At 38.3% G+C, this 26,359-nt stretch overlaps 1 protein-coding gene across 1 annotated transcript; it reads right to left on the bottom strand.

The window, feature by feature from the left end:
- Positions 1 to 14,017: 14,017 nt before the first annotated feature.
- On the bottom strand, positions 14,018 to 18,637 carry LOC120548865 (G2/M phase-specific E3 ubiquitin-protein ligase-like). The gene is made up of 7 exons (XM_039785382.1): positions 18,579 to 18,637; positions 15,666 to 15,761; positions 15,246 to 15,556; positions 14,958 to 15,136; positions 14,638 to 14,810; positions 14,308 to 14,519; positions 14,018 to 14,202 (listed from the first exon to the last, which is right to left on the bottom strand). Exons 1-7 carry the CDS (start codon positions 18,635 to 18,637, stop codon positions 14,018 to 14,020), a joined length of 1,215 nt encoding a protein of 404 aa, XP_039641316.1.
- Positions 18,638 to 26,359: the final 7,722 nt, after the last annotated feature.

Consider the following 26,359-nt stretch of genomic DNA (forward strand, 5'->3'; position numbering starts at 1 on the left):
CTGTGTTTTTGTAGCTTTTTCCAACATTTGTCACTATTTTTCAACGTTCTTTCGTCATAGTTCTGATATAGTTAGAGTTAAAAAAAAGCTGAAATTATGAATTATTTAGACTAATATTAAACGAAGGACAGTCACAGAAGGGTCAACGTTCAGTCAGGATACTTTTTCGAAACATTTCAATTTCTCTTTCAAATGCTAAAAAATTTAACAACACACCCCAAATTAAATGAAAGTAGAGATCCGATCTACTGTTGTACTTGTGAAGCGCGTTGTGTGGAATCATCCGTCGGTAAGCCTTCCTTTTACAGTCCCCTAATTACTAGGTATTTACCTGGTAAATATATGGTAAGTTATCGTTGGTTATTGGTAATTACCACAGGTAACAAATATGTAAATGCAGAGAAACTACAAACTAATTACTAGGTATTTACCTGGTAAGCATAAGATAAATTATAGTATTTTAGTGTGTAATTACTTGAGGTGATTAGTATGCAATTACAGAGAAACTACCAGTTTACTACTTTGTTGAGTTAAATATCAACTCAACAAAGTACTGTGTACTTGTTACCTGTTTAGGATGGTAATAACTCAGATTTAATTGTGTACTTCCTCAGAATGTAGGCAGACAATTTTTAGAAACACCTCCAGTATTACCCATCAATTCAAGTTAGGTTTGTAGTTATCCTAGGGTTATGTTGGTAACAGTCCATGTTTATTTATTACTATTTTGAAATTAAGACGGTAGTTTCCAATAAATTACCTCGTCTTACATAGTTGTTGTTCATTGCTACACCCATTTATAGAGGGTTTATCAAATAATTTAACTTACACTTACCTGGTAACTACCCCGCAGGAACAGTTTTGTCTAATGTCATGGCACATCTTAAATACTGGGTATGTTCTTGCAGATGTTTTTACAATTTACTCAGTAAGTAAAGTGTAACTGTACTGTAAAATGAAGCATTGTTTATTTCCATGGTATTACCAGAATCATACCATATAATCTGTAAAAGATCATTCCCTTTCCTTTCATATAGTCACAATTTTTTTTGCCTCTTATGTCCTGCAACGTTACCAAGGAAAACATGACAATTTACTCGGTAAGTAAAGTGTAACTGTACTGTAAAATGAAGCCTTGTTTATTTCCATGGTATTACCGGAATTGTACCATATAATCTGATCATTCCCTTTTCCATACAGTCACAATTTTTTACCTCTTATGTCCTGCAACGTTACCAAGGAAAACATGACAATTTACTCAGTAAGTAAAGTGTAACTGTACTGTAAAATGAAACCTTATTTCCATGGTATTACCGGAATTGTAACATATAATCTGATCATTGTCCTTTCCATATAGTCACAATGTTTTACCTCTTATGTCCTGCAAAGTTACCAAGGAAAACATGACAATTTACTCTGTAAGTAAAATGAAACTGTACTGTGGAAGGAAGCCTTGTTTATTTGCATTGTATTACCAGACTCTTACGACATCCTTTGCTACTGCTAAAACATTTTTGAAATCACAAACTTTTACCATGTGTGTTCTGCAACTTAACTAAAACATTATCAGTAAGTAAAGTGAAACTGTACTGTAAAAGGAAGCCTTTTAATTTCCATGGAATTACTGGGATCTTACTCTATAATCTGTAATAGCTACAGTTACTATGTAAATCAACAGTATTTACTCAGTAAGCAAGCTGAACATATACTGTAAAAGGAAGCCTTGATTTTGGGGGGGTCACATTGTAAGATCAGACGCTTATAATTTATTTAATTAATTGTAATGTGGCCTCTGAGGAGCTCTGAGTCTATTTTTCATTTTATTTCTTTTTTAAATAGACTGAAACTATTAATCACACGATAGGAAATCTGCAGTATTTACCCCATCACTATCACTTAAACATGGTAACACGCTCTGATGTCTTTTCAAAGGCGTCCAAGAATACCCTTCTTGTGGTCCTTTCCAAGCCAGTGGCTGGAAACTCAATGAACCTCAAGTTCATCTTTAATGCCTTTTCTGTCAGGTTTACTCTGTATCTGTAAATGTCCGATTTATAATTTCGCCACGCCCGTTCTATATGCTGCGTGTGAGCACCACTCCCAGGGTGGACAAAATGTCTCCTGTGATTCACCTGATAGTGAATGTATGTCAGGGTTTTGCGACAGAACTCAAACGCGGAACTGAAGTAGTGAAAATAGAAAAAAAATTTATTGTAACAAAAGCTTGTGGTTGGAGATGAACAGGTCCGTGGCGGTTGGAGACTAGTAGCAGAGAAAGGTGAGGAGATTGAGGTTTGTAGGAGTTGGAGACAGGAATGGAGCTGACTGAGTCCGAGATCTGGTGGCTGCTGAAGGTGAGTTCTTTCTTCTAGGATACAGAAAAAGATAAATTAGAATGAGGCAAAAAGTCAAAACAAGGAATTACTAGCGAGAGCAGCAAAGACTAGGGATGGCTGACGCGAAACTGACGTTCCGAAGCTTTGTTGAGATCCCGAAGCGCAGATGTTTCGAAACACTGATCCGAAGCGTGATTCAAAACACCCATGTCACGTGACTACGGCTAAATGAAGCTTCGGAGTGTTTCACAAGTGTTTCGACAGGTGGCATGGTCCGCCGAATCAGAGTTTGATTGACAGGGTCTGGAACAGACCACACAATCTCTTGGGTTTTTGTGAGAGGAGTTTGATTTTGAGATAGCGGATTTTTGGTGATATAGTGACATTTATAGTGCGATTTGTTTAGTTATATTTGGGCTTACATTTAAATTTACACATTGACTGATAGGCTAGAGACAGACAGAGTATAGCCTACATATAGTGACACATTAATAGATAGATACATATATAGCCACATAGATAGATAGATAGATAGATAGAGATAGATAGATAGATAGATAAATAAAATAGAAGCTACGTTTTTATTTTCATTCAGAGCCACAAATGTCAACATCAGGCCCATCATAATCAACATCAACATCAGTAGAAACACAGGACAGTTTATGGGAATGTTTTGATGATCGTATCCGTGAAACCAAGACGATACACAATGTTACAGCTGATGCCACAGTGGAAGTGAAAAAATACCTCAACTATGCGTTTTTGCCCAGAACTCATGATCCCCTAACTTACTGGAAAGAGAGAGCAGTAATCTTTCCTCATTTGTATGTCCTTGCTAAAAAATATCTTTGCATGCCAGCAACAAGTGTCCCTTGTGTGAGGATTTTTTCAAAGGCTGGAGACATTATCTGTAAAAAAAAAGAAGTAGGCTAAGTCCTTCCACAGCAGAGAAATTAATATTTTGGAATAAAAATCTATAAAAAAGTAAGACATTGTGGCTTGATTTCTTTTATTAATTCATTTTTCATGACCAAAATAACATTATGCACAGTGAGGAGCCTACAAGCTTCACGTATTTTTTTTAATGGCTCGTTGTCAAGGTTGTTTCAGAACAACACCTGCAAGTGACCACTAGGTGTCATTGTTGAGACAGGTGTCGGATTGTTTCGAAGCCTCGACACAATATGGCACATTTGCTTCAACTGTTTCATTGTTTCACGAAGCCTCGATCTGCCCACCACTAGCAAAGACGTCATACTCTGGGTGAGTAACAATCCGGCATCGAGCAGAAGGTCACACTGGTCTTTTAAAGAAGGTTGATGAGCTGATGAGTAGCAGGTGAGTTGATTAGGGAATAGAAACCAGGTGCGGGGAGAAGGCAGCAGGAAGAGGCGTGTCCACACACTGTGGAAAATTCCATTAGAGAACAGAAAAACAAAAAACAAACCAGCCACACTGCAAGCAACCAAAGGGAAAAAAACAAAACAAAACAAAAACAGTCACACCAGGGGCCTGTTGCACAAAACTAGGATAAGGGATTAAGCCAGGATATCTTGGTGATCCTGGCTCAATTGATCCGTAATCCGGTTGCACTAAAGCTGGATAGGGGGCAGGAGGATATGTTATGGTATAAATTACCATGGAGATTTATTCTGTGGAGCTAGCCTGCTCCAGACCAGGCTAAATTCCAGGATCTATTTAATCTCATCCCTAATGTCAGTCAGCAGTCACCACAAATGGAAACCAATAGTTATTTCACTGCTCACTATACATTGTTATCACATATAACTAGACCCACTGTCATTATTTAAACGTTTGTGATCATTAATTTCAATGATTTTGGATAAATAATGATTTTTAGATGATGTTGTTATCATTAGATAATTTACAGTTTCCCATAGACTATAAGGCTATATATAAAATGATAGAATATTAGGGCCACAGAGGGAAAAAAAAGACAAGTCATACTATTGTGACCCACCACCCGTGCCTTGTCTGTGGGTATTCTTTTTCACTGCTAAAACAGTACAGACAATGTGTGAGCAGGCACCTTCTGGGTACAATATATGCTTGTGCTTTGTTAAATATCAGTCAGGGACCATACCATTCTGCAGAATGTTCTTGTATTTGATTTTGACCTGCTGCCATGTCCGTTTTGGCCCGTTCATGTTTAATCTACATCACGCACACACACACATTCTTTATCACAAGAACATTTAATGGAGTGACACTGCAAAAAATGACTTAGTATTTTTGTCTTGTTTTCAGTAAAAATATCAAAAAAAAAAAAACTTAAATAAAGATGTATTTTCTTGATTTGCTAAATGACCTAGCAAAATAAGTATAGTTTAGACAAAAAATATAAACTTTAAGTAAATGTGTGCTTAAAACAAGCAAAAAAATAAAAAAAATCTGTCAATATAATAAGAAAAATTCTCTTGAAATAAGTTTACTTTTTCCATAAACACTTAATTTTAGAAAAGTTCTCTTGTTTCACTGGCAGATTATTTTGCTTATTGGTAATTTTGCTCAAGAAAATATTTAAGATTTTTTTGAGATATTTTGTTTTTACTGAAAACAAGACAAAAATACTAAGTAAGAAAGACATTTTTGCAGTGCAGTGAGCAACCGACCTTGGGTCCTTTGAAAGCGCTATATAAATTAAAGTGATTATTATTATAGCTCATCTATTTATTCAATTAAAATTTATTTATATAGCACTTTTCACAATTGTTTCATTCTGTCAAAGCAGCTTTACATTAATAAAAGCAGGAGAAACACAAAACAAACGGTGGACAACATAAGAAGCAGAGTACAACGGCTAAGATTAAACCGTTACTGACCGTAGTAATGTTAAATAATAATGTAAGGCTTTAATAATAATTTATCATAGCTTTATACAGTGTGATGGAGTTACTTTACACAATTTCACTCATATCTGCAGTGCATTTCAATTAAAAAATGTAACCGTGTCATAATTACAGTACAACTGCGTTTTTGGAGATGTGAATTAAATATTTGAATTGTAATTGTGATGTTTGGGTGAGGCGGTGTTAGTGTTATTGTGCACTACTTACGCATTCAGGCGGTCTGCAATACTTTGCCACGCTTTTTCTCTTTGCTTTATCACTGTGGCGGTGTTGCCTTTCTTCTTAATTATATCTTTTACCTCCTCGTATGCCTCCATGAGGATTTGTGCTTCCGACGGGGAAAAGTACGCCGGCTCTAGTTGCCATGGTAAATCAGTTAATCTGTGATCTGTGGCGGGGTCTATTTGAGTGAGCCGTGAGCGCGCACCTATCCAGGATTGGTTTCACCTGGCTTAATGAATCCGTGTCTGCTCATCCTGGCTTGGTCTTTGTGCAACCAATTAAGCCTGGACGCACATGTTTTGGCTTCATTGAGCTCAGCTGAGTCATTTATCCCGGATGTCTTAATTCTACTTTTGTGCAACAGGCCCCTGACCAGGGGCCTGTTTCACAAAACCAAGATAAGGGATTAAGCCGGGATTTCCCAGTTATCCTGGATGAATTAAGCCTTGATTCGGTTTCACGAAAGCGGAGGCACATAAATCACCATGGAGATTTATTCTGTACAGCTAGCCTGCTCCTGACCAGGCTAACAGCCAGGATTTATTTAATCCTGGAGCCTTTTCTGATCACCCAGCAGTGGTTTTACCCAGGCCAGCTGACAGTCTTGCCTGGGCCCGGGACGAGATCTTAGATGCCCCCCCCCCCCTCGCGGACAGATCTCTCCTTTTCCCTTGCTCTTCCTCTCCTCACATCTCTCACTGAAATTAAGTGTGTAATCAGCCTCTGATCCATCCTGCTCAGACTCTCCGACAGGGCAGCGAGCCCCCCCGCATCACACTCTCTCTATCTCTCTCTCTTCTCTCTCACGTGTAGCCTGACTCTGTCCCTCCGTTGCGGGGCAGCGGGCCCCTCCCGCATCACTCTCTCTGTCACCTGACTGCAGCTGGATCTCTCTCTGTCTCATCCTTACTGATGGAGCTACCAAACTCAACTGTTTCTGTCAAAGTTAACGTGTTGTGTCAGGCTTTTATACAAGCTAATGGACGTTAACATGAGAGCTGGCCTGTTACGTTACGTGACGAAATGGCGTTGGCTGCGCTGTTTTTTACCTTGCTCTACGTTGACAGTTCCAGCTTCACCGTCACCACCTTTTTTTAAATATTTGTTTAGAAAATCTCTACGGCCTCTATTTTCTTCTTCTCTTTTCTTTCCTTTTCCGAGCTCCGGACTTGTGCTGACCGGACATTTTGAGCGTACTGAACTTCAAATCAAGTGACAATATCAAATTCTGATCAGTGGCCAAACCATTTTTATGTTGGGGGTGGGGGGGTTCTTGACCACCATTTCCAGGACAATTAGGAAGAAAACAAATAAAACGCTTTTATGTAATTCAAATATTATGCTACATATTTTTTTCCACAAATAGGCCTATTTAAAAAAAAGATTTTTAATTCTTCCATAATTTAATGAGGGCCCAGTTCTGGGCCCCCCCCCCCTACTGTGGGCCCGGGACAACAGACCCGTTTGTCCCCCCCTATCGGCGGGCGTGGTTTTACCCTCTTGTCATTATCAGCATGGATTAAAATACAACAGGTGCATTTTACTGTTTATTTTAAGTACTGTTATTATTTCAAGTTGTGACCATTATTTTTTTATTTATAATTATTCATGTGACAGTCATTGTTACTGTTATATTGCTGTATGAAGACTGCTGTTCATATTGTTGTTAGAAGTTTGATGAATATATTATGGCAGTTGTTGAGATAATTAGAAAAGGCTGATAACATTTCAAATGTGTTTTAAATTAAGTCTGTTACTAAGAGCAATACATACAATGCTGTACATTTCTATAATTGACCAATGCACCTTGAAATATTTTAGTTGATTAATTATTTTTTAATTCTTTAACAATAAGGATCATGTTTGTTCCACTTCCATGTGCATTGTATTTGGCATTTTTAGCACACAATTTATGTTGTCCAGTAAACTGGGAATATAATTTGGGAGGATTGTACAATTTAAGAACATATCCTAATTGTACAATCCTCCCAAATGATAGTCTTAGTTCACTGGACCAGTACTTATCTAGTGATGTAGGCTACTGTACATTCATGTAATAACAGGGAGAGGACACCTCAATGGTTTTTGACCTTATATTTGGGGGGAAATAACTGATGAATATCACTCTGTTCCATTCGTGTAAGTGTGCATGGAATTTATCACTTAATTATCTTCATAGTTTCTAGATTTTAGAGTCCAATTTCTTTATTTTCTATGTCCATATATACAGGGAGCAAGGCATATAATATGTAGAGAAGGAAACCTGCCTCTATAAAAAATAAAAAAAATGAAACGTGAGAAAAAGCGTGGCAGATAATAGCGGACCAACTGAATGATAGTCTAAAAATATACATTTATGAAATACTGCTCTTAACTGAAACCATTCAATGAGTCACTGTCATTTGCAAAAACGAACAGTTGTACACTTTGCATTAAAAGCGAGCAGTGGAAGTTAATATGACTTAGGAAACTTATATTTTAGCCCATGAGAGAGAGGGAGGAACAGAGTGAAAGAGATATTTACGCATCATATTCTAGCGTTGTAGAAAATTGATCTTCATTGTAAATTTCCTGAGTAACATTATCTTCTGCTTACTTTTAAGGCAAAGAGTACAACTGTTAATTTGTGAAAATGATTAGTAGCCTAATCCTTGAATGGAATGATTATGACGGCTTCAATTCAGAGCCGTGGTCAGTTAATGTATATATTTAGGCTACAATTACGCATTCAGTTGGTCCGTGATCGTCTGCCTCGCTTTCTCTCGCTGTTTCATTACAGCGGCCGTGTTTCTTTTCTTTTTAAACAAATAATGTGTTTCCCGTCGTCATACTTCCACAAGAAGCTGCTGCTCACTCTGTATAAAGTATGTACAATGCATATTCTCTATTTTGGCATCAGTAAATCTGTGATCGACCTCGCGGTCTTTTGAGGAAAGCCGTGGACGCGCATCTATCTGAATTACTTCAGCCTGACTCAACCTAGTCGCTCCTCCTCAGCCTGGTTTGGCCTTCGTGAAACGCACCAAGCCTGGATGCACAGATTAGACTAGGTCAAGCCTCGCTTTATCAGTTATCCTGGATTTATATATTCTGCTTTTGTGAAACAGGCCCCTGAGAGTCACCGGGGCGTGACAATGTAACCATGACGTGATAACCTGTTGTAGGCACTCCAGCTATCACTTATCCCTTTACTACCAGGTCTAATGTACTTCTGGATAATCGGGAGCAGTCGCTTCCTGGAACGATTTTTTACAAGCTTTAAGATGGGACGTCTATGGCATCCCTTGACTTCCACCATTCCAAAGACCCACGAGTACGGTGGCCGAGAAGGTTCACACAAATACAAAAGCTACAACACAAATACAAAAGCTACAACACAAATACAAAAGCTACAACACAAATACAAAAGCCACAACACAAACGCAAAAGCGACAACACAAACGCAAAAGCCACAACACAAACGCAAAAGCCACAACACAAATACATAAGCTACAACACAAATACAAAAGCCACAACACAAACGCAAAAGCGACAACACAAATACATAAGCGACAACGGAAGTAGTTAGCTATGTGACAACGGAAGTAGCTAAGTGACAACGGAAGTGAACGTGTTGTTGATAGCGAACGGGAGATGAATAGAAGAGAAGGAGAAGTTCTTGTATGTTTTAGAAGTAAGTGAAACTTACTTCCCTTGCTAATTATGATTACTGTTGCTATGTGATTGTTACAAATAAGCAATGTTGTTCGATATATTTGTATTTTCACATGTATGTACTCTGCCATTTAGGCTACTGGCAGCTAGCAACTCTAACATTAGCTAGCTAACATTTAGCTAGATAGCTATAACTTCGTAACGTCTTTTAACGCTATGTTTAAAGTCTAGCTATAGTTTGTCACGTTTTAGTGAAGCTGTTTAAACACATATATATAAATATATCCCACTGTCCGAACTTGTTAACCGGCATGTGTGCGTGTGTGGTTATGGTTGCGTAAACAGATGTTTAAAGTGAATGCTAATTGTGTTCCCTTTAATATGCTGCCTATTACAGTATTAGTAGCGATATCTGTCATACATACCCGGTTGGTGTGAATGAAATAAACCCAGAATTTTAACCGTGACTTAGCGTGTTTACATACTGGAGGGAGATAATGAATCACTAACTATATGAGTCCGTGTATGCACCAGTACAAATGTATTAAGGGATCAACTTTGTGTAGAAGAGTATTTACATTACCATCCCACAAGTTTGAGAACATGTGCCTTGGTTGTAGTCTAAAACTTTGCTTTCCTTGGTCTTTTAACAACAGGTTATGTTTTGTCCATTTTGTGGAGTGAACCTTCAACATGTTCTGTCATATTGTGGGAAATGTGGCAGAAACGTTCAGTTTTTTACGGAGTCTTCAAGATGAAGGTATGCTATGTTTAGTTCTGACATGTAGTGTAATTAGATACTGGATTGCTTTGTTATTTGACAAATGAAGATTAGAATCACAAGTTAACCACTTAAGGAAATTTAATTAATGTAATTCACTTTGAGTATCTTTTTACTCTGTACTGTTTCTTCAATGCTAAGTAGAAGTTAAAACACGGTACATTAATGCAGTGCATCTAATAATCTTAAATATAATGTCCTCATTCCTACCCATCAGGTCCTGAAGCTACAATGGCAGATGAACTTATTCAGAAGTATTTCAGAAGGCCATAGTTATGAAGTAATAATGGACTTACTGGCAACCAAGCACAACATTTCATTGAGTATTTGCACTTTAAAAGAAAGACTACAGGATGCAGGCCTGACCGGAGGACTAACTCACCTCGGTTGCAACGTGCAGGCAGCTATATCTGAGGAACTTAAAGGGATCAGGCCAGCTCTTAGGATACCGAGCAATGTGTCAGACTCTGAGACAGAAGTACTCTCTTATAGTCAGAAGAGATGATGTGATCGCCTAATGGGAGAACTGGATCCGTCCGAGAAGAAAATCGCTTTAGACGCAGATTCGTCCGGAGAGCATACCACTCAATGGGACCCAATGACGTCTGGCATGTTGATGGCTATGATAAATTGAAACCTTTTGGGATTGCAATTAGTGGCTGTATCGATGGATTTTCTAGAAAAATCATGTGGCTGAAATGTGGAAAGTCTAACATTGACCCTGGCATAATTGCTCAAAATTACATGCAGTGTGTAGCTGAGTTTGGAATTATTCCAATGCGTCTCCGCACAGACTGCGGCACAGAAAATGGACTGATGGCATCACTTCACTGTTCCCTGAGATCAGAGCATGCAGACGAGTTTGCAGGAGCCAAAAGCCACATGTATGCGCACTTCAACATCCAACCAGCGCATTGAAAGCTGGTGGTCCTACTTTCGGAAACAAAGGTTTTTGTCTCATACATTAAATTCTTCATTGATTTATGCTCTACTACATTTGTGTATTTACTGTATGTTTTACTGATCTAGGCAATACTCACTCCTGCTTGGTAGGTTCCTCATGTTGGCTGTATTTCCTTAGTGTCAGCTTGAGACTATTTTCTTTCTACATTTTTCTAATATCTACAACATTATAGTGTGTTAATGTGTGTATTCTTAACTAGGAGTCAATTTTGGATGGATCTGTTGAGTGACTTGAGGGAGAGGCATCTCTTCAATGGCAGCTATCAACACATAAGTTTGGTGCGATACTGCTTCTTGGGTGTCCTGCAGAACGAACTGGATGAATACAAGCAATTGTGGAACACTCACACTATTCGTCCAGTTCGCCAATCCCAATGCCCATCTGGTAAACCAGAGGCTATGTACAATGTGCCTCACAGGTGAGTATTGCATCACCAAAAAGAAACCTAATCAGGTAACACTTTATTTGAACTATAGTTCATGGTGGATTCATGGATAGATGGTACAATAACATTGCACATCAAACATCTAGCTGTCACAAAAATACACACATGCTTCAAGCATTGGTCAAATATGTAGTTGTGACTTATTTTAACTCATGATCATGTTGACTTAGTATCTTTTTGTGTCTCTGCATCATTGTCCTATGAGAAGTACGTGACTAAAATAATGAACATAACTCAAATAAATTTGAAAGAAAACTGTTAGTGAGTGATTCTGGATTTTTTTTTTTTGTACATGCTCCTAGATTTAACGGAAGGAATTGTGGATTCCCAGCATCTACACAAACCCTGAGCCAGTTTGACAGCCTCATGCCAGCCAGCAACTCCTGGTGGAGAGGGATGAACAGCAAACCTCGCTTTGAAGAACTGCAGAGACAAAGTGGTTTGACATCTCCTCTACAATGGGAATCTGCTGTAGAGAACTACATCACCCTGAAGAACATGGCTGATCTTTAATGTACAGTTGCGTAATAAAGTTTATGAACCCATGCTGAAGTTGACTAAAAGAGGAATAAAAATATAATCTTTTGGAAATTTATCTTAATTAAAAAAAATTGGGAAAAATCCAACCTTTAAGGACACCAATTTTCTTTGTTAATGGATATGTATTGTAAATAAATAAATGTTCTTCCTTAAAATGCAGGGGTCATAAGTACACTGGGGTAAAGTACAGGGTGTGTATACTACTGTATTTTAAGTAAGAACTTTCATTTATTTATAATACATTATTCATGCAGAAAGAAAATTCATGTCCTTAAAGGTTGGATTTTTCCCATTTTTGTTTTTTAAATTAAGAAATAAAGATAAATTTACAAGATTTTTTTATTCCTATTTTTAGTCAACTTCAGCATGGTTTCATAAATGTGTAAGCACAACTGTAGCTTTTTTCCAAAGGTGGGACCAAGTCAGTTTTGTAAAGTTCAAGTAAGTCTTAAGTCTTTGCAGTGAAGTACCTTGTCCAGACAGGCAAATCCCAAATCATACTTTTGTATTTTGAGTCATTAACATGTCATATTGAAATCTTCAAATGTAGAAAACATATCAATACATAATAAATTTAATTTGCACAAATCATGAATGTCTTTTTAAAAAGTTTTACCTCGTACTAACCAACATAACACGGTACTTCTGATTTTCACAATAAAAAGACTAAATGAAATTGCCTCTACTTCTGTAATTTTAAAATTAAGTTTTACATATTGCAATCCGTTCTTCATGCTTCTCTCCAACATATGCTATCTGGCCTGCAGTCTGTCAGATTGGCTAAAGTGGATCTGGGAAATGATGCGTTCATGAAGTATCTGGGAATAAATAGCATTAGTTGATTCTGTTATGGGTCAGTGTCTGTCTCCCTGTCCCAGCCTGTTTTCCTGTTTCCCCTTTCCCTTATGTGTGTGTTGTCTGTGTCTGTCTGCGTGTCACTCAAGAGGATTTAGGTCTAGGGGCGTGGCCACTCTCACCTGCTCTGCTCCAGCCAGCTGCAGCTCATTCCAGTAATCAACCAACAGTTATCTACCCGGGCTGTTCACCTCTTCAGCGCCAGTTCGTTGCAACCATTCCTGTGGTAACGTGGCTCCACTCTGTGCTCGAGAGAATTCAGTCCTGTTTCTAGCATACCTTTGTGCTTGTCTCACGCTTCTCATCTCTGTTCAATTCCGCCTCTGGACCTGCTGCTTCGGTTCTCATCTGCCTCCGCTGCCTGCTCACCTCTCAACTCCGTTCTCAACCAGCCTTTCCACCCAGCTCGTCTTCGCTGCCTGGCCACACACCCGCCGTCTGATCTCCAGCTTCGACTCCACCTGGAGCTGCTCTCCTGGCCATTCCCTCCTGCACTATCCACATTGTGTCCAATAAAACACTGCTAACCGCTCATCTGTGTTTGTGTGCCTGTTCTCAGTCCTGGGTCCGACTAGAGCCTAACAGATTCACAAAATGATTTTTTTATTTGTACAAATGGTAATATACAAATGTTAATATACAGTCTATAAACAAACCCTTTTAAATGGCTTTAAATACAGTGTAAACAAGAGTCCACAATCTAATTTCTATTTATTTACTTATTTTATTTTTAATAGAAACAATGTTTACCATCAAAGCGGCTAAATGTACATAACATGCAAGGTAAAAAAGAAAAAAAACACAAAAAAAAAATAAAATATCACAATGTTTGTGACCAAATACATCGATGTCTATTTTGCAGCAATATTGTAGGGTTGACAATTGGGGCTTTCACAAATAAGACCATGACAGTTTTGATAAATAATCAACAGTAATGTGGGCAAATGCAAATAATACAGCCTTTAAAAACAAGGAAAAGACTAACTTGTTCTTGTATCAAACGATAAACACCAAAAATTTAAGACAATATCTGGTCTTGTATATCTAAAGTATGTCAATATAATATTGATATATTTTCCAGCCCTAACAGCCATGTTTCATAAATGACACTACTTCTGACATTTAAGTGGTGATGTGTTATTTAACCAAACTACACAACAATCATAAAAATTGAAAAACTGGCACAAACATTTGGCCACTACTATTAATGCAAACAAAAATCTTTTAATTTATCTGCAACTTTTACCACATAGGTAATTCAATGACAATGGTTCAAGGGGCTGACAGGTGATAACTGTCTAAATGCATCCAAAGCCAGGGGAATTCTTAATCCCAAAGCTAATTTTTGCCTTAAAGGTGTTGTAGTTTTCCAGGAGTGGCAACATTAAAGTATTGGCACATGTATTTGCCATAGAGAAGCTGGACTGGCGGAGGAAGTGCAGGCGTGGCTGAGGTTCCCATACCAGCAGGAGGTATGCATGGTACACCTGTAGCAAACATGAAGACCTCCTCCAGGGTTACTTCACTTTGACTTTCTAAAAGTAGAAAGCAATTAGAATGAACAACATCCACAACAACTCTGGAACTGTTTATTATAATTTCTGTGGATAAAATAACACAATTAAAGAAAATTCACCAACCTTCACAATCAAGAAGGTAGTCTGCCCAGAAAGATAGTGTTTTTTCCTCCTGTAGCCTCTTGTTGCTACGCAGACTTAGCTCTGGTCGGAAGATATTCTCAATGTCCGTAGCAGATAACTTTTTATCTGACAGGCAGAGAACAGGTGTCAGGACTTCAGGATGCTGCTGCAGCACTGTTAACACCTGCAAGCTGGAAAGCCCATCCTTGAATCTGAAATACAACAACAGGTTACCAGAAAATTGGAATGTGCACTACATAGCAGCAAGACAGCAACACCATGTTTTAACGCAAACAATATTTTTTTTTAAACAGTAACAAAAAAACATACCTTTCGATTGCACTGTGGTTTCTGTCAATGATGTACCACCTGAGGTACTCCTTTACAATCGACTGCTTTTCCTCCACTGACCTTACATGTTTGAAGCACCCTGCTGTCTGCAACATGGTGCTGTTCTGTATCATTAGGTCTCGCAGGGTCTCCAATGAGGATTCATTGTGTATCTAAAAAAATATATGATGAACTTAACTCATTTGAAATTTAAAAAGTAATTATATAATAGTCATATCAGAAAACTACCTTGAAATAAGTTGACAAAACTGCACCCTTCACTAACCAACAACCTTTGCTAGAATTTTACACCCTCATACCTTTCGTAACACTTTCCCTATTTCCTCATCTGTAATGTCTCCTATAGATGAGTTGAAACTGGACTGCCCTGAGATGTAGCTGACCAGATCCTTTGAGAGGAAATTTGGACCAGGTCCTCCATGTACTATGGATACAGCAATCATCTTTCCTGCCAAACTATATTCATCCTCTCTGATTGCTGCTTATGAAAATACATAGTAATCATGTTAAATACGTTTTTTTATGTTAAACAAGAATTGCATGGTTAATGATGTAGTTCCTTTAAAACACTCCACACAAAACAGTACCTGTTGAGTTGTAGACAAGGTAGCGGCTCTCTGCAGGTCCATCAAATATGGGTCGTTTGTTCAGGCTTTTCATCAGGAGTGAGAGGAATTCTCTTTTTGGGCCACCTGTATCAATACCTTCCTCAAACATGCCTGCATCATCAGAAAACTTTACTAGGAGGTCCTTCTTTTCAGAGAATGTTCCTCTTTTGAATCCTCTGACGGCACCATCCCAGATGTCAGAGCGGCAAATGTGAAATCTGCTGACTGCATGGCGATCAATCAGGAGTGCCAGGTTTGCAATCACTTCTGAAATGGATCTCTGTTCTATCCTACCAACAAATAGATGATGATGAATGTAATGATGATGATGATACTTGATGGAAGACACATTTAACCAGAAAAAACAACAGTTGTAGTAAGGGTGACTTGATTTCTTACTCTGGATCCTCTGAATTATCATGAGTGACAGCATCACTGTCTCCGGAGGTCTCTGAATCCTCTACTATAATGGGTGCATACAGTTCTGTGTATTTTCTGAAAAATTAAGAAACATTTACATTGTTCTTGTCTCCAAATGAATCAATCAATCTCCAAATTTATGCGGAAAGCATCATACCTGTAACATGTAGTTTCCAATGCACTTCCTGATGTTCCTGGGCAGTCTTCTGCTTCGGAAAGTAAGATCTGCATGACAAACAAGTTATTGGACTTGTGAGTAGAAGGGCTTAAATATAAAAAGGTAGGGGTATCAGATGTCCTATTTATAAAGAAAGGCACTACTCTTACAATTATCATTTTGGGTCTCTAAGTCAGTGTCCCATATTACTTTATGTAATTTAGTTAGCTACAGAATATTTAAAAGACAAAGCTACAAACACATACACACATCTCTGCCACTTTAATAAAAAAACACTCTAAGGGAACTAAATAGTAGTTTCTAGTTTTTAATATCTCTACACATATAGGAGCCACATATTACCATAGTTACTGGTACTGGTCAAGATTGGTTTAAATAGCTGAAAGTAAAAAACTAATTACAGCTGCACTTCAGATTTGACGGAAATAGCCTGAAATATAAGCAATATGAGTATCTCTCATGTGATGAACATCCTGACCCACACCACATTGTTAAAGGGCATACCATCTTTGACCTGCACGTGAGTCATGAAAGCAGGTACAACATGGCAAATGTTACACTTACTACTGTATCAGCTGAATTGAATTCAGCAGCACTTCTGCTTGTAATGATCACCTCTGAATCAGACGAGTCTGAGTTGAATTGCTCAGCTGTGAAATACAAGATTAGACAATGAACAATGGGAAAATGTACTTATACTAATCAATTTAAGAGAGCTTTTTTTCTTTGGTTATTGATATCAGAATTACTTACAATTAGTAAGGAAATCTTCCACCGTACAAATGTACAATGTGAGGCATTGCCAAGCTTTCCCAACAGCATCCTTGTAGAGTTTCAGAGAGAAGGCTGTTTCTGTCCCGGGAATATGTATTACCTTTGTACCATCAGGGTAGAGCAGAAGGTAGGGACCAGCCTCTAAATTTTTGTTAAAATCTTTCATTTTCTGTACGGTTGCTTTGCGCAATTGCTCTGCATCCGACCCTGGTTGCACTACAAGGGGTAGTACCATTCCTCTGACAGATTTCAGCACTCCATCCTTTATACGCATAATACCAACTGAAATCTACAGAGAAACATAGAAGTAGGTTCATTGACACATAGCAAATATATGACATAATGGACTACCAGCTGAACTGAAGTTACCTTCACACTGCTGTCTTTCAGTGGTTCTTTTTTCTTTTTGAAACATGATTGTCTCTCTTTCTCTTTTAAACTTCGAAAATTCAGGAATGTAGCCAGTGCACTATTTCCTGTGCTTCCAGTTCCTGCTTCAAACAGAATCCAATCAGTTTGTCATTTTTTTATTTTTTATAAAAAAAGTTAAACTTCTCTGATGTCAGCTTGTTAAATGTGAATATGTTCTAGTTTCTTCTCTCCTATGTGACAGTAAACTGAATATCTTTGAGTTGGGGACAAAAGACATTTGAGAACATTCTCTTTGGCTTTGGGAAACACTGATCATCATTTTACAAACCAAACTACTAATCCATTCATCCAGACAATAACTCACACATTAATCAATAATGAAAAAAATTGTTAGTTGCAGCCTTTCACTCATTGAGTATAGAGGATGAATAAAAATGATGGAATCTCTGAATAGTTACCTTCACTTGTGCCAGGCTTAGCAGCATCATGCAGAAATGTGATGTTCTTGCCACATGAACTGCAGAATGCTGTTTCTGCATGTAGGTTGAATCCACAAAAAGGACAATACATACTGTAGTTATCTGTAATAAAACAAATAGTGTCATTAGGTGAGCATTAGGAATGTAAACATTAAATAAATAAACAATTTACCAAACATTAACGTTATATTGTATTTGTTTAAGTGCTATGCTTCATGTACCACATAACCATAAGCAAGTGCAGAACATTGAACAATGTTAACCTTCCTAGTGAAGTGAGTGTGCGCACACACACGCAGGATGGATATATTAACAAGTAATGCTAGTTGATAGTTAAACGTAGGACTCGCGCGTTAAGGTTAAAAGACGCGGGGCGCCATTTAGTTAACGTTAGTTAAATGCTAGCTGTAGCTTCGTAGCCTAAATGGCCGAGATACGCTTAACAAGTTACAATAATATAGTATTTGTGTGATTTAGCTAAACAGCTTCACTAAACGTGACAAACTATAGACTTTAAACATAGCATTTGCGCGTTAAAAGACGCTACGAAGCTTCGTAGCCTAAATGGCAGAGTACATACATGTGAAAATACAAATATATTGAACAACATTGCTTATTTGTGACAATCACAGAGCAACAGGAATCATAATTAGCAAGTAATCATGTTTCACTTACTTCTCAAACATACAAGAACTTCTCCTTCTGCTCATCCTCCGACAATTGCCTCCGGCTCCGTTTGTCAACAACACGTTCACTTCCGTTGTCACTTAGCTAGCTACTTCCGTTGTCGCTTATGTATTTGTGTTGTGGCTTTTGCGTTTGTGTTGTCGCCTTTGCGTTTGTGTTGTGGCTTTTGCGTTTGTGTTGTGGCTGTTGTATTTGTGTTGTAGCTTTTGTATTTGTGTTGTAGCTTTTGTATTTGTGTTGTAGCTTTTGTATTTTTGTTGTAGCTTTTGCGTTTGTGTTGTGGCTTTTGTATTTGTGTTGTAGCTTTTGCGTTTGTGTTGTAGCTTTTGCGTTTGTGTTGTAGCTTTTGCGTTTGTGTTGTGGCTTTTGTATTTGTGTTGTAGCTTTTGTATTTGTGTGAACCTTCTCGGCCACCGTACACGAGCGTCTTCTCCAGGTGTGTCCACGTCGTCCACGTCCATACTGAAAATAAGTAAAATGTCTTAATGGTTGTCCACCTACCAGATACACTGTACTTTTTTTTTTAAACAGTCATTACCATTTTACTTACAAAACCAGACCTTACCTTTCTTTTGTGTCTGAATTTGCTCTCATCTATGGCAACAAAAGCTCTCCTCCCTCCTATACGCATTTTCCATCTAATCTCCAGTCGCCTGACTGCTTTACCACAGATCTCTCTTAAAGTGATGGTTCGGAGTAATTCACCCTAGGGTCCTTTGCACCATGACCTCGAGCCAAAACAGCCAAGAGACACTTCGGATCCATTAGCCCCTGCGCTAAGCTATTCAGCTGATAACGCTACTCTACGCTAACTCGTCCAATGTTAGACCCAGGTGAAAAAAGCTTCTGGGGGGGTGTTTGGCTCAAGGTCATGGTGCAAAGGACCCTAGGGTGAAACTACTCCGAACCATCACTTTAACAGTTTAGTCACCCTGGTCAATGATTGGCTGCTCCCACATACTCCATCCTCGATCATGTCCACTTGTCTCTTCCTCAAACCCTGCGACAAACTGAGAAAAAAACTACTGAACATGACAACTACTATCAACATATTACCAGTTAATACCCTCATAGCCTAATTTTAATAATACAACAATGTTTAAACATAATAATTAAATTACCTATCAACAAACCAGTAAATGTGGATTGAATAAATCAGTAATATTAGGCAATATTGCAGGACATTGTTACAGTGCAACCGAAACAAAGAAAAAGTACAAGATAGAGAAACAGAGAGTGCTCCTAACCTGTGCATAATCTTCATCCATGATGCTAACGTAATGTGTGACCTGCAGAATATTGAGCCCTCTTTGATGGACCTTGTGGTTCCACTACCCCTGTGGTTTGCCTTTCTACAGCTCCTGTAACATATGACATAATCTGTAAATATCCAACATTGCATAGTTTGTCAGACTGTAATAAGGTACTGGGTGATCATTGTTGCGAAGTGATATTTTTTGCTGTTTTGGTTCTGTACTACAACACCTTCAGTGTGAAAGGATTCCGTGACCTTGAGGTTAAACTACACCATGTCAGCTTAAGTTTTAGGGTACTTACATCCATGTAGGATGAGATTAGCACTTTTTGTACATGATCCCCTCATTTTATGTTACTAAAAGTATGTTCCATGCAGTAACGGTATTGAGTCTGTGACCTGTAGGCATCATCAGAAGCTAGATTTACCCAGGTGATGTTCTAAAGGCTTTTTGTTTTCTCTTCAGTATGTGAAATATTTAAATCTGATTCAGATTCGGTGTTTGACTTGTGAATTATTTTTGTTATGTAACATAACATCCTTTCTAACTCAGGATGCTACAATACAGTATCACTGTCCCATAGTTTTGCTTACTGTCACTTCTCCCCCAATCTAGACACTGTATAATCTAATGGCAAATTAATCCAGGTGTAGCTTGTGTGGCAGTGATGCTTGGTTCTTACCACCTATATCCATCCTTGGTCGTGTTGGTTCTTTTGAGTTTCATTCTGTTGTTGCACACAGGGCATCGTTTTTTTCTTGATAACAGCCTCTCCCTCTGGAGCCATTCTATTAAATGTTTACCCCCTTGGGCTGTCTTCTGAAGTAATGTTCTTGTCAATGTCATATTTCTGAAAAATACAGACAATTTAAAATGTAAGAGACGTAACATTAGATGCAGCTGTAGTACTAACGTGTATGTGTTTTAACCATCTCATCTCTTTTAAGTCTCTTAAATTTGACATGTATATTATAGATATGTATAAATTAATTCCACTTACACTCCCATGGCACCGCAATCACTGAAGCGAACATTGGAAGTGAATGCCCGCGGAAAGACCGGAACCGCTGAAGTTATATCGGGTTACACATCCTACAGTCTGTGGTTATATCCCAGGTGCTAATTTCAGACAAATAACTTTTAGTACGTTTTAGCTATGATATTTTTATTGTTTAATTTTTTTTTTTATCATATTCAATATTTTTAAATACAGATCATGCCAAGGACCAATAAGAGCAGAAGCCCCCCAGATGAGTCGCTGCATTTGGATAATGAAGGTAACGTTATATTACATAACGTTATTAAAGAATTTAATGAGCCAAATCAAATGTTTAGTGTGCCACCAATCGTCACTCTTACAAGTTGTGTTTTTCACTGTACGTTTTTTACAGTTAGTGGGATTGCTCAATCACAGCTCTGCAAAAACTTGTTTATTTGCTAGCATAACGTTAAGTTAGTATCAGGCTAACGTCAGCAAAGTTTGCAGCCTACAACATGTATGGTTAACACTGTACAATAATAGTACATGAATAATCATGTACTAATACCTGAATTAATAATTACTTTACTATGAACTAATGATGAGTTAAGACATGTACTAATGACGCACTAACCTTGTTACGACATGAGTCATATTCCTGCATGAATATACCATCTTAACTACATGTTAGTACATGCTTGTTAATTAATGCATTAATTAGCATTTCGGGTTTAAAGTAAATCAAACATGTTCTAGATCAGAAGAAAGATATACTAAAAGGGCACAATGTAAAATTGTTCATAAAGTTGACACCAGCAACAGTCACAAACATCAGTGAATGCCACTAGATGTCTTGCAATGTTTACATTTAACCTTACTCATTGAACACACAATGACGCATTCATCATTAAAGGCCGTTCCCATATGGATGCCTGATTACTACAAAGCTCTGCGGTGGAATTGAAATGTTACAAGCCATGAAGGTAACACTAACACTTTACGATAAGGTTCATTAGTTACCTTAAGTTAATGTATTAACTAACAAACTAACAATGAGCAATACATTTGTTACAGTATTTATTAATCTCTGTTAATGTTAGTTAATAAAAATAAAGCTGTTCATGTTAGTTCACAGTGCATTAACTAATGTTAACAAATACATCCTTTGATTGTAATAACATATCAGTAAATGTTGAAATTAATATTAACTAAGATTAATAATGAAAGTATTTTCATTTCAAATGAAAAATAAATACTTAAACATTAAATATATTTCTGTTCATCTATTATAGTTGTAGAGATTCAACAGAAAGCCACTGCTCCAACCATGGATAAGTTCCGGGAGGATTTTAAATTACTGAAAGAGGAAAACAGGCTTCTGAAAGAGGAGAACCGGCTTCTAAAAGAGGAGCGGGATTTCCTTAGGGAGAAAGCTCTCAACCCAGTAAAGACCGGACCGTCAACAACTTCAAAAGGTATCCAGACTGTGGTCCTCCCATAACCAACACAGAAAGCTTTTACCACATTTTGCGTTTATTGATATCCCCACATTATGCAAATGAATAAGAGAAATATACTACAAGAAGATGATTTTTTTCAACACTGAGAACACTTAATTACTTTGTTTCAATTTGTTGTTACTCTGTTTAAGGGTACCACAAAAAGAGGGTTATGGATTCTTCAGACTCTTCAACATCTGACTCTGAGTCAGACTCCTCTTCTGAAAGAGGGAAGAGGAAGAGAAAGCAGAAGAAGAACAAGAAAACCCATGCAGCTTTGGAAAAAGAGGTGAAGAAGGCTCACAACTAAATTACATGTATGTATATGTATGTACATATGACATTTTCTTAATATAAGAATGTTATTTTCAATGTAGCGCCCTCATGTGTTGAAAGATTTTACTAAGCATAAGGCTAAGGTTACTGCCAACACACAATCCACAACTCCATATACAGCTGCCATATTCAAGTCTGGGCCAATTATTAATCAATTATGTGTTGTATTGGAATACGTTATTGATGTTACAGAAGAAGAGTTGTGATGGCACTAGATTGCTTTAGGTTATTCACCTAATGCCTGAATGTCCTGTTTTATATAATCAAAGCTGTATTTTTGTGTGGTTATGATATGTTTTAATGTGGTTTTATGATCTGTCTTGTAGTTCAGAGTCCAGAGGATGTTGTGCACAGGTACCGTGCTGTCTTAAAAGAGTTTAGACGCACCAGGAGCATTAGCCTCAGCTGCATAACATTGGACGTGGACCGGAACACGATAGCGTTGACTGCTATCATTGCTGAAATTGTGATTGCTGCAGAAGGTGAAAACTTCGGGCCGCTGCCAGTGTTCAAGGAGTAGGACACTGTAGGCAAAATGCATGCAAAAACCTGCAAGGCCTTCTTAGAGGTTTCTTGGGGAAAAAATAAAAAAAATGAAAGAAGATTCAGAGCTGCTCCCCATTAAATATAAATTTAGAAAGTGAGAGGCCACACTGCTGTCCTTATTGTTAATGCCCACTTTTGCACTTTGTTAAGGGTTCTGGGTTTCTTTGAACCCAGTTTCTACTGTTTCTATTAAGGGTTGTTAATATGATTTAAGTTTGTAAATATCTCTTTATTTAAATTCTTTGTGTAAAAGATAGCTTCCTTTACGGTATATTTTCAGCTTACTTACTGAGTAAATACTGTTGATTTACATAGTAACTGTAGCTATTACAGATTATAGGGTAAGATCCCAGTAATTCCATGGGAATAAAAAGGCTTCCTTTTACAGTACAGTTTCACTTTAGTTACTGAGAATGTTTTAATTAAGTTGCAGAACACACATGGTAAAAGTTTGTGATTTCAAAAATATTTAAGCAGTAGCAAAGGATGTGGTAAGAGTCTGGTAATACAATGCAAAAAAACAAGGCGTCCTTCCACAGTACAGTTTCATTTTACTTACTGAGTAAATTGTCATGTTTTCCTTGGTAACGTTGCAGGACATAAGAGGTAAAAAAAATTGTGACTATATGTAAGGAAAGGGAATGATCTTTTACAGATTATATGGTATGATTCTGGTAATACCAAGGAAATAAACAATGCTTCATCTTACAGTACAGTTACACTTTACTTACTGAGTAAATTGTAAGAACATCTGCAAGAACATACCCAGTATTTAAGATGTGCCATAACATTAGGGAAAACTGTTCCTGCGGGGTAGTTACCAGGTAAGTGTAACTGGAGGTGTTTCTAAAAATTGGCTACCTACATTCTGAGGAAGTACACAATTAAATCTGAGTTATTACCATCCTAAACAGGTAACAAGTACACAGTACTTTGTTGAGTTGATATTTAACAACAGTGTTTTTTTCCCTGGTAGTTTCTCTGTAATTGCATACTAATCACCTCAAGTAATTACACACTAAAATACTATAATTTATCTTATGCTTACTAGGTAAATAACTAGTAATTAGTTTGTAGTTTCTCTGCATTTACATACTTGTTACCTGTGGTAATTACCAATAACCAACTATAACTTACCATATATTTACCAGGTAAATACCTAGTAATTAGTTTGTAGTTTCTCGGCATTTACATACTTGTTATCTGTGGTAATTACCAATAACCAACAATAGCTTGTGTTCACCTACTCTGATTGCGTATGCCCATACCACCCTGAACACGCCTGATCTTTGAAGCTAAGCAGGTTAGGGCAGGGTCAGTACTTGGATGGGAGACTGCCTAGGAGTACCTGATGCTGTAAGCTTTTTATTCTACACTTTCAACAGCAGGGGCTCTGCTCATTCTTTATACCGCAAGTGTAATTGAATTTTACCATAAATAGCTTGTGTTCACCTACTCTGATTGCGTATGCCCATACCACCCTGAATGCGCCTGATCTCGGAAGCTAAGCAGCGTAGGGCCGGGTCAGTACTTGGATGTGAGACTGCCTGGGAATACCCGGTGCTGTAAGCTTTTTATTCCTGTTTTACAACAGCAGGGGCTCTGCTCCTTCTTTATACCACAAGTGTAATTGCATTTTACCATCTATAAATAGCTTGTGTTCACCTCCTCTAATGGCTTACGGCCATACCACCCTGAACACTCCCCTTTTGTCAGTGAGTGTGTGTGAGCGCAGTGTGCAGTCAGACCAGGAAGTACCACAGCGTGCTCCATTTTGTTTGTTCAAATTTTTTTTTTTTTTTTTTTTTTTTTCGGCCCCCTTGCAGCAATAGCTGCTAGGGGGATAGTGTTTGTTGTTTGAAACTTTTTTCGTTTCTTTTTCCTTACTTTGAGTCCATGAAAAGCGCTATATAAATTCAATTTATTATTATTATTATTATTATATGGCGGAGAGACATAAACTGCTGGAGCAGAAGGAAAACACGAGGAGAGAACAGTTGATAAGCTGTGGAATTAAAAAAACAATGGTTGAACAGCAGCCATCAAAGGTTTTTTTCAATATCACACAAGAACAAAAACGAGTTTTAACAATGGAGACGAATGTTGAAACAGCAATAATCAACGTGGAGGCATTATCGAGGGCGAGTGCGGCGAAAGACCAGGACACAGCTGAGGGGGAGAGACAGGTGCTGCAGCGGGTGAGAGGAGCAGAGATACAACAGCAGCAGCAGTTGCTGCAGCAGAGGACAGACGAAGAGGAAAAGAGGACGGTGGACATTGTGGGTGAGGACGAGGGGAAGCAGACGGAGGAAGACACAATACAGCAAGAGCTGGAGATGGTAAAGGAGGGGCAACAACAAAAAAGAAAGGCGCAAGGAAACCAAAAGACGGCGGAAATGGCGAGTCTGAGCGGAGGGGAGCTGCGGGAGCAAACGGCGAGAATGGAGGCGCAGGAGAATCCGGTGGAGACGAGGAAAACGGTGGATACCAGGGCAGATAAGCCCGAGAAAAAATATGACAAACACTTGACGGTTCAGGTTGACGTTTTAGGAGAGGAAGAAATTCGACCGCTGGAGTTAATGAAAACTGTCAGATTTCTGTGTGGAGGAATTATGGCGTGTCGCAAACTGGGTTTCAACAGATATGAAGTTACTTTGAGTACAGAAACAGGAAAAAAGAAAATCTTGGAGGGCTTTTGTATAGGTACGACAAAGGTACGTGTTACAGACTTGATGAAAAATTAGGTCGTGGGGTCATTTATGCAGTTGCCAGCATATGTGTCAGATGGCGAAATCTTCAACAAACTGAACTTATGGGGGGTAATACCAGTGTCCCCGATTATACGGAGAATGTGGCAGGGGACAAATGTGGCTTACGGAACCCGCTTTGTCAGAATCAGGTTTGAAAACGGAGTTAAATCACTGCCCTATTCGACAAAATTCAATACGGTGGAAGTAGATTTTTTCTTCAGAGTCATACACACTCTACAAGTGAAAACGTGCAGAATTTGCATGAAACCAGACCACGAAATGAGGAACTGTCTGGACTTTTATTGTTACCGCTGTAAGGAACAGGGACATTATGCCAAGGAGTGTACTGCGGAGGTGAGTAAGTATGTTTTAATAAAATGGCTTTGTGTATATGTTCCTTTAGTGAAGTTGAAAGTGAGGATGATGTCGATTTGGGTGATTTGGATGTGGGACAGCAGGGAGAAAGTGCCGGTGGGGCAAGTGGGAGTGAACATCAAGATGGAACTGATGAGGGTTTGGAGATGTTGGTGAATGAGACAGGGCAGTTTGAGCTGAGGGCACAGTCTGAGGAGAGACTTGCCATACACTGCCTGACTGACCAGGTTACTGTGAGCACAGACGCCGAGTGTGTAGTGCGAAGCAGCAAGGGTGGAGGAGGCAGGCTGCCAGCCAGTCTGGTTTTCTCCTCCCTCGATGCGGGATCGCTAGACCGTTTAAATCCAGTGCCTGACAGTCAAGAGTCCGTTATCGCATCTTTGTCTTGTAATCAGAGGAATATTGTAAACTATGATGTAACTCCCACACCCAATTTGGCAGA

Source organism: Perca fluviatilis, chromosome 20, assembly GCF_010015445.1.
Source record: "Perca fluviatilis chromosome 20, GENO_Pfluv_1.0, whole genome shotgun sequence".
NCBI lineage: Eukaryota > Metazoa > Chordata > Actinopteri > Perciformes > Percidae > Perca > Perca fluviatilis.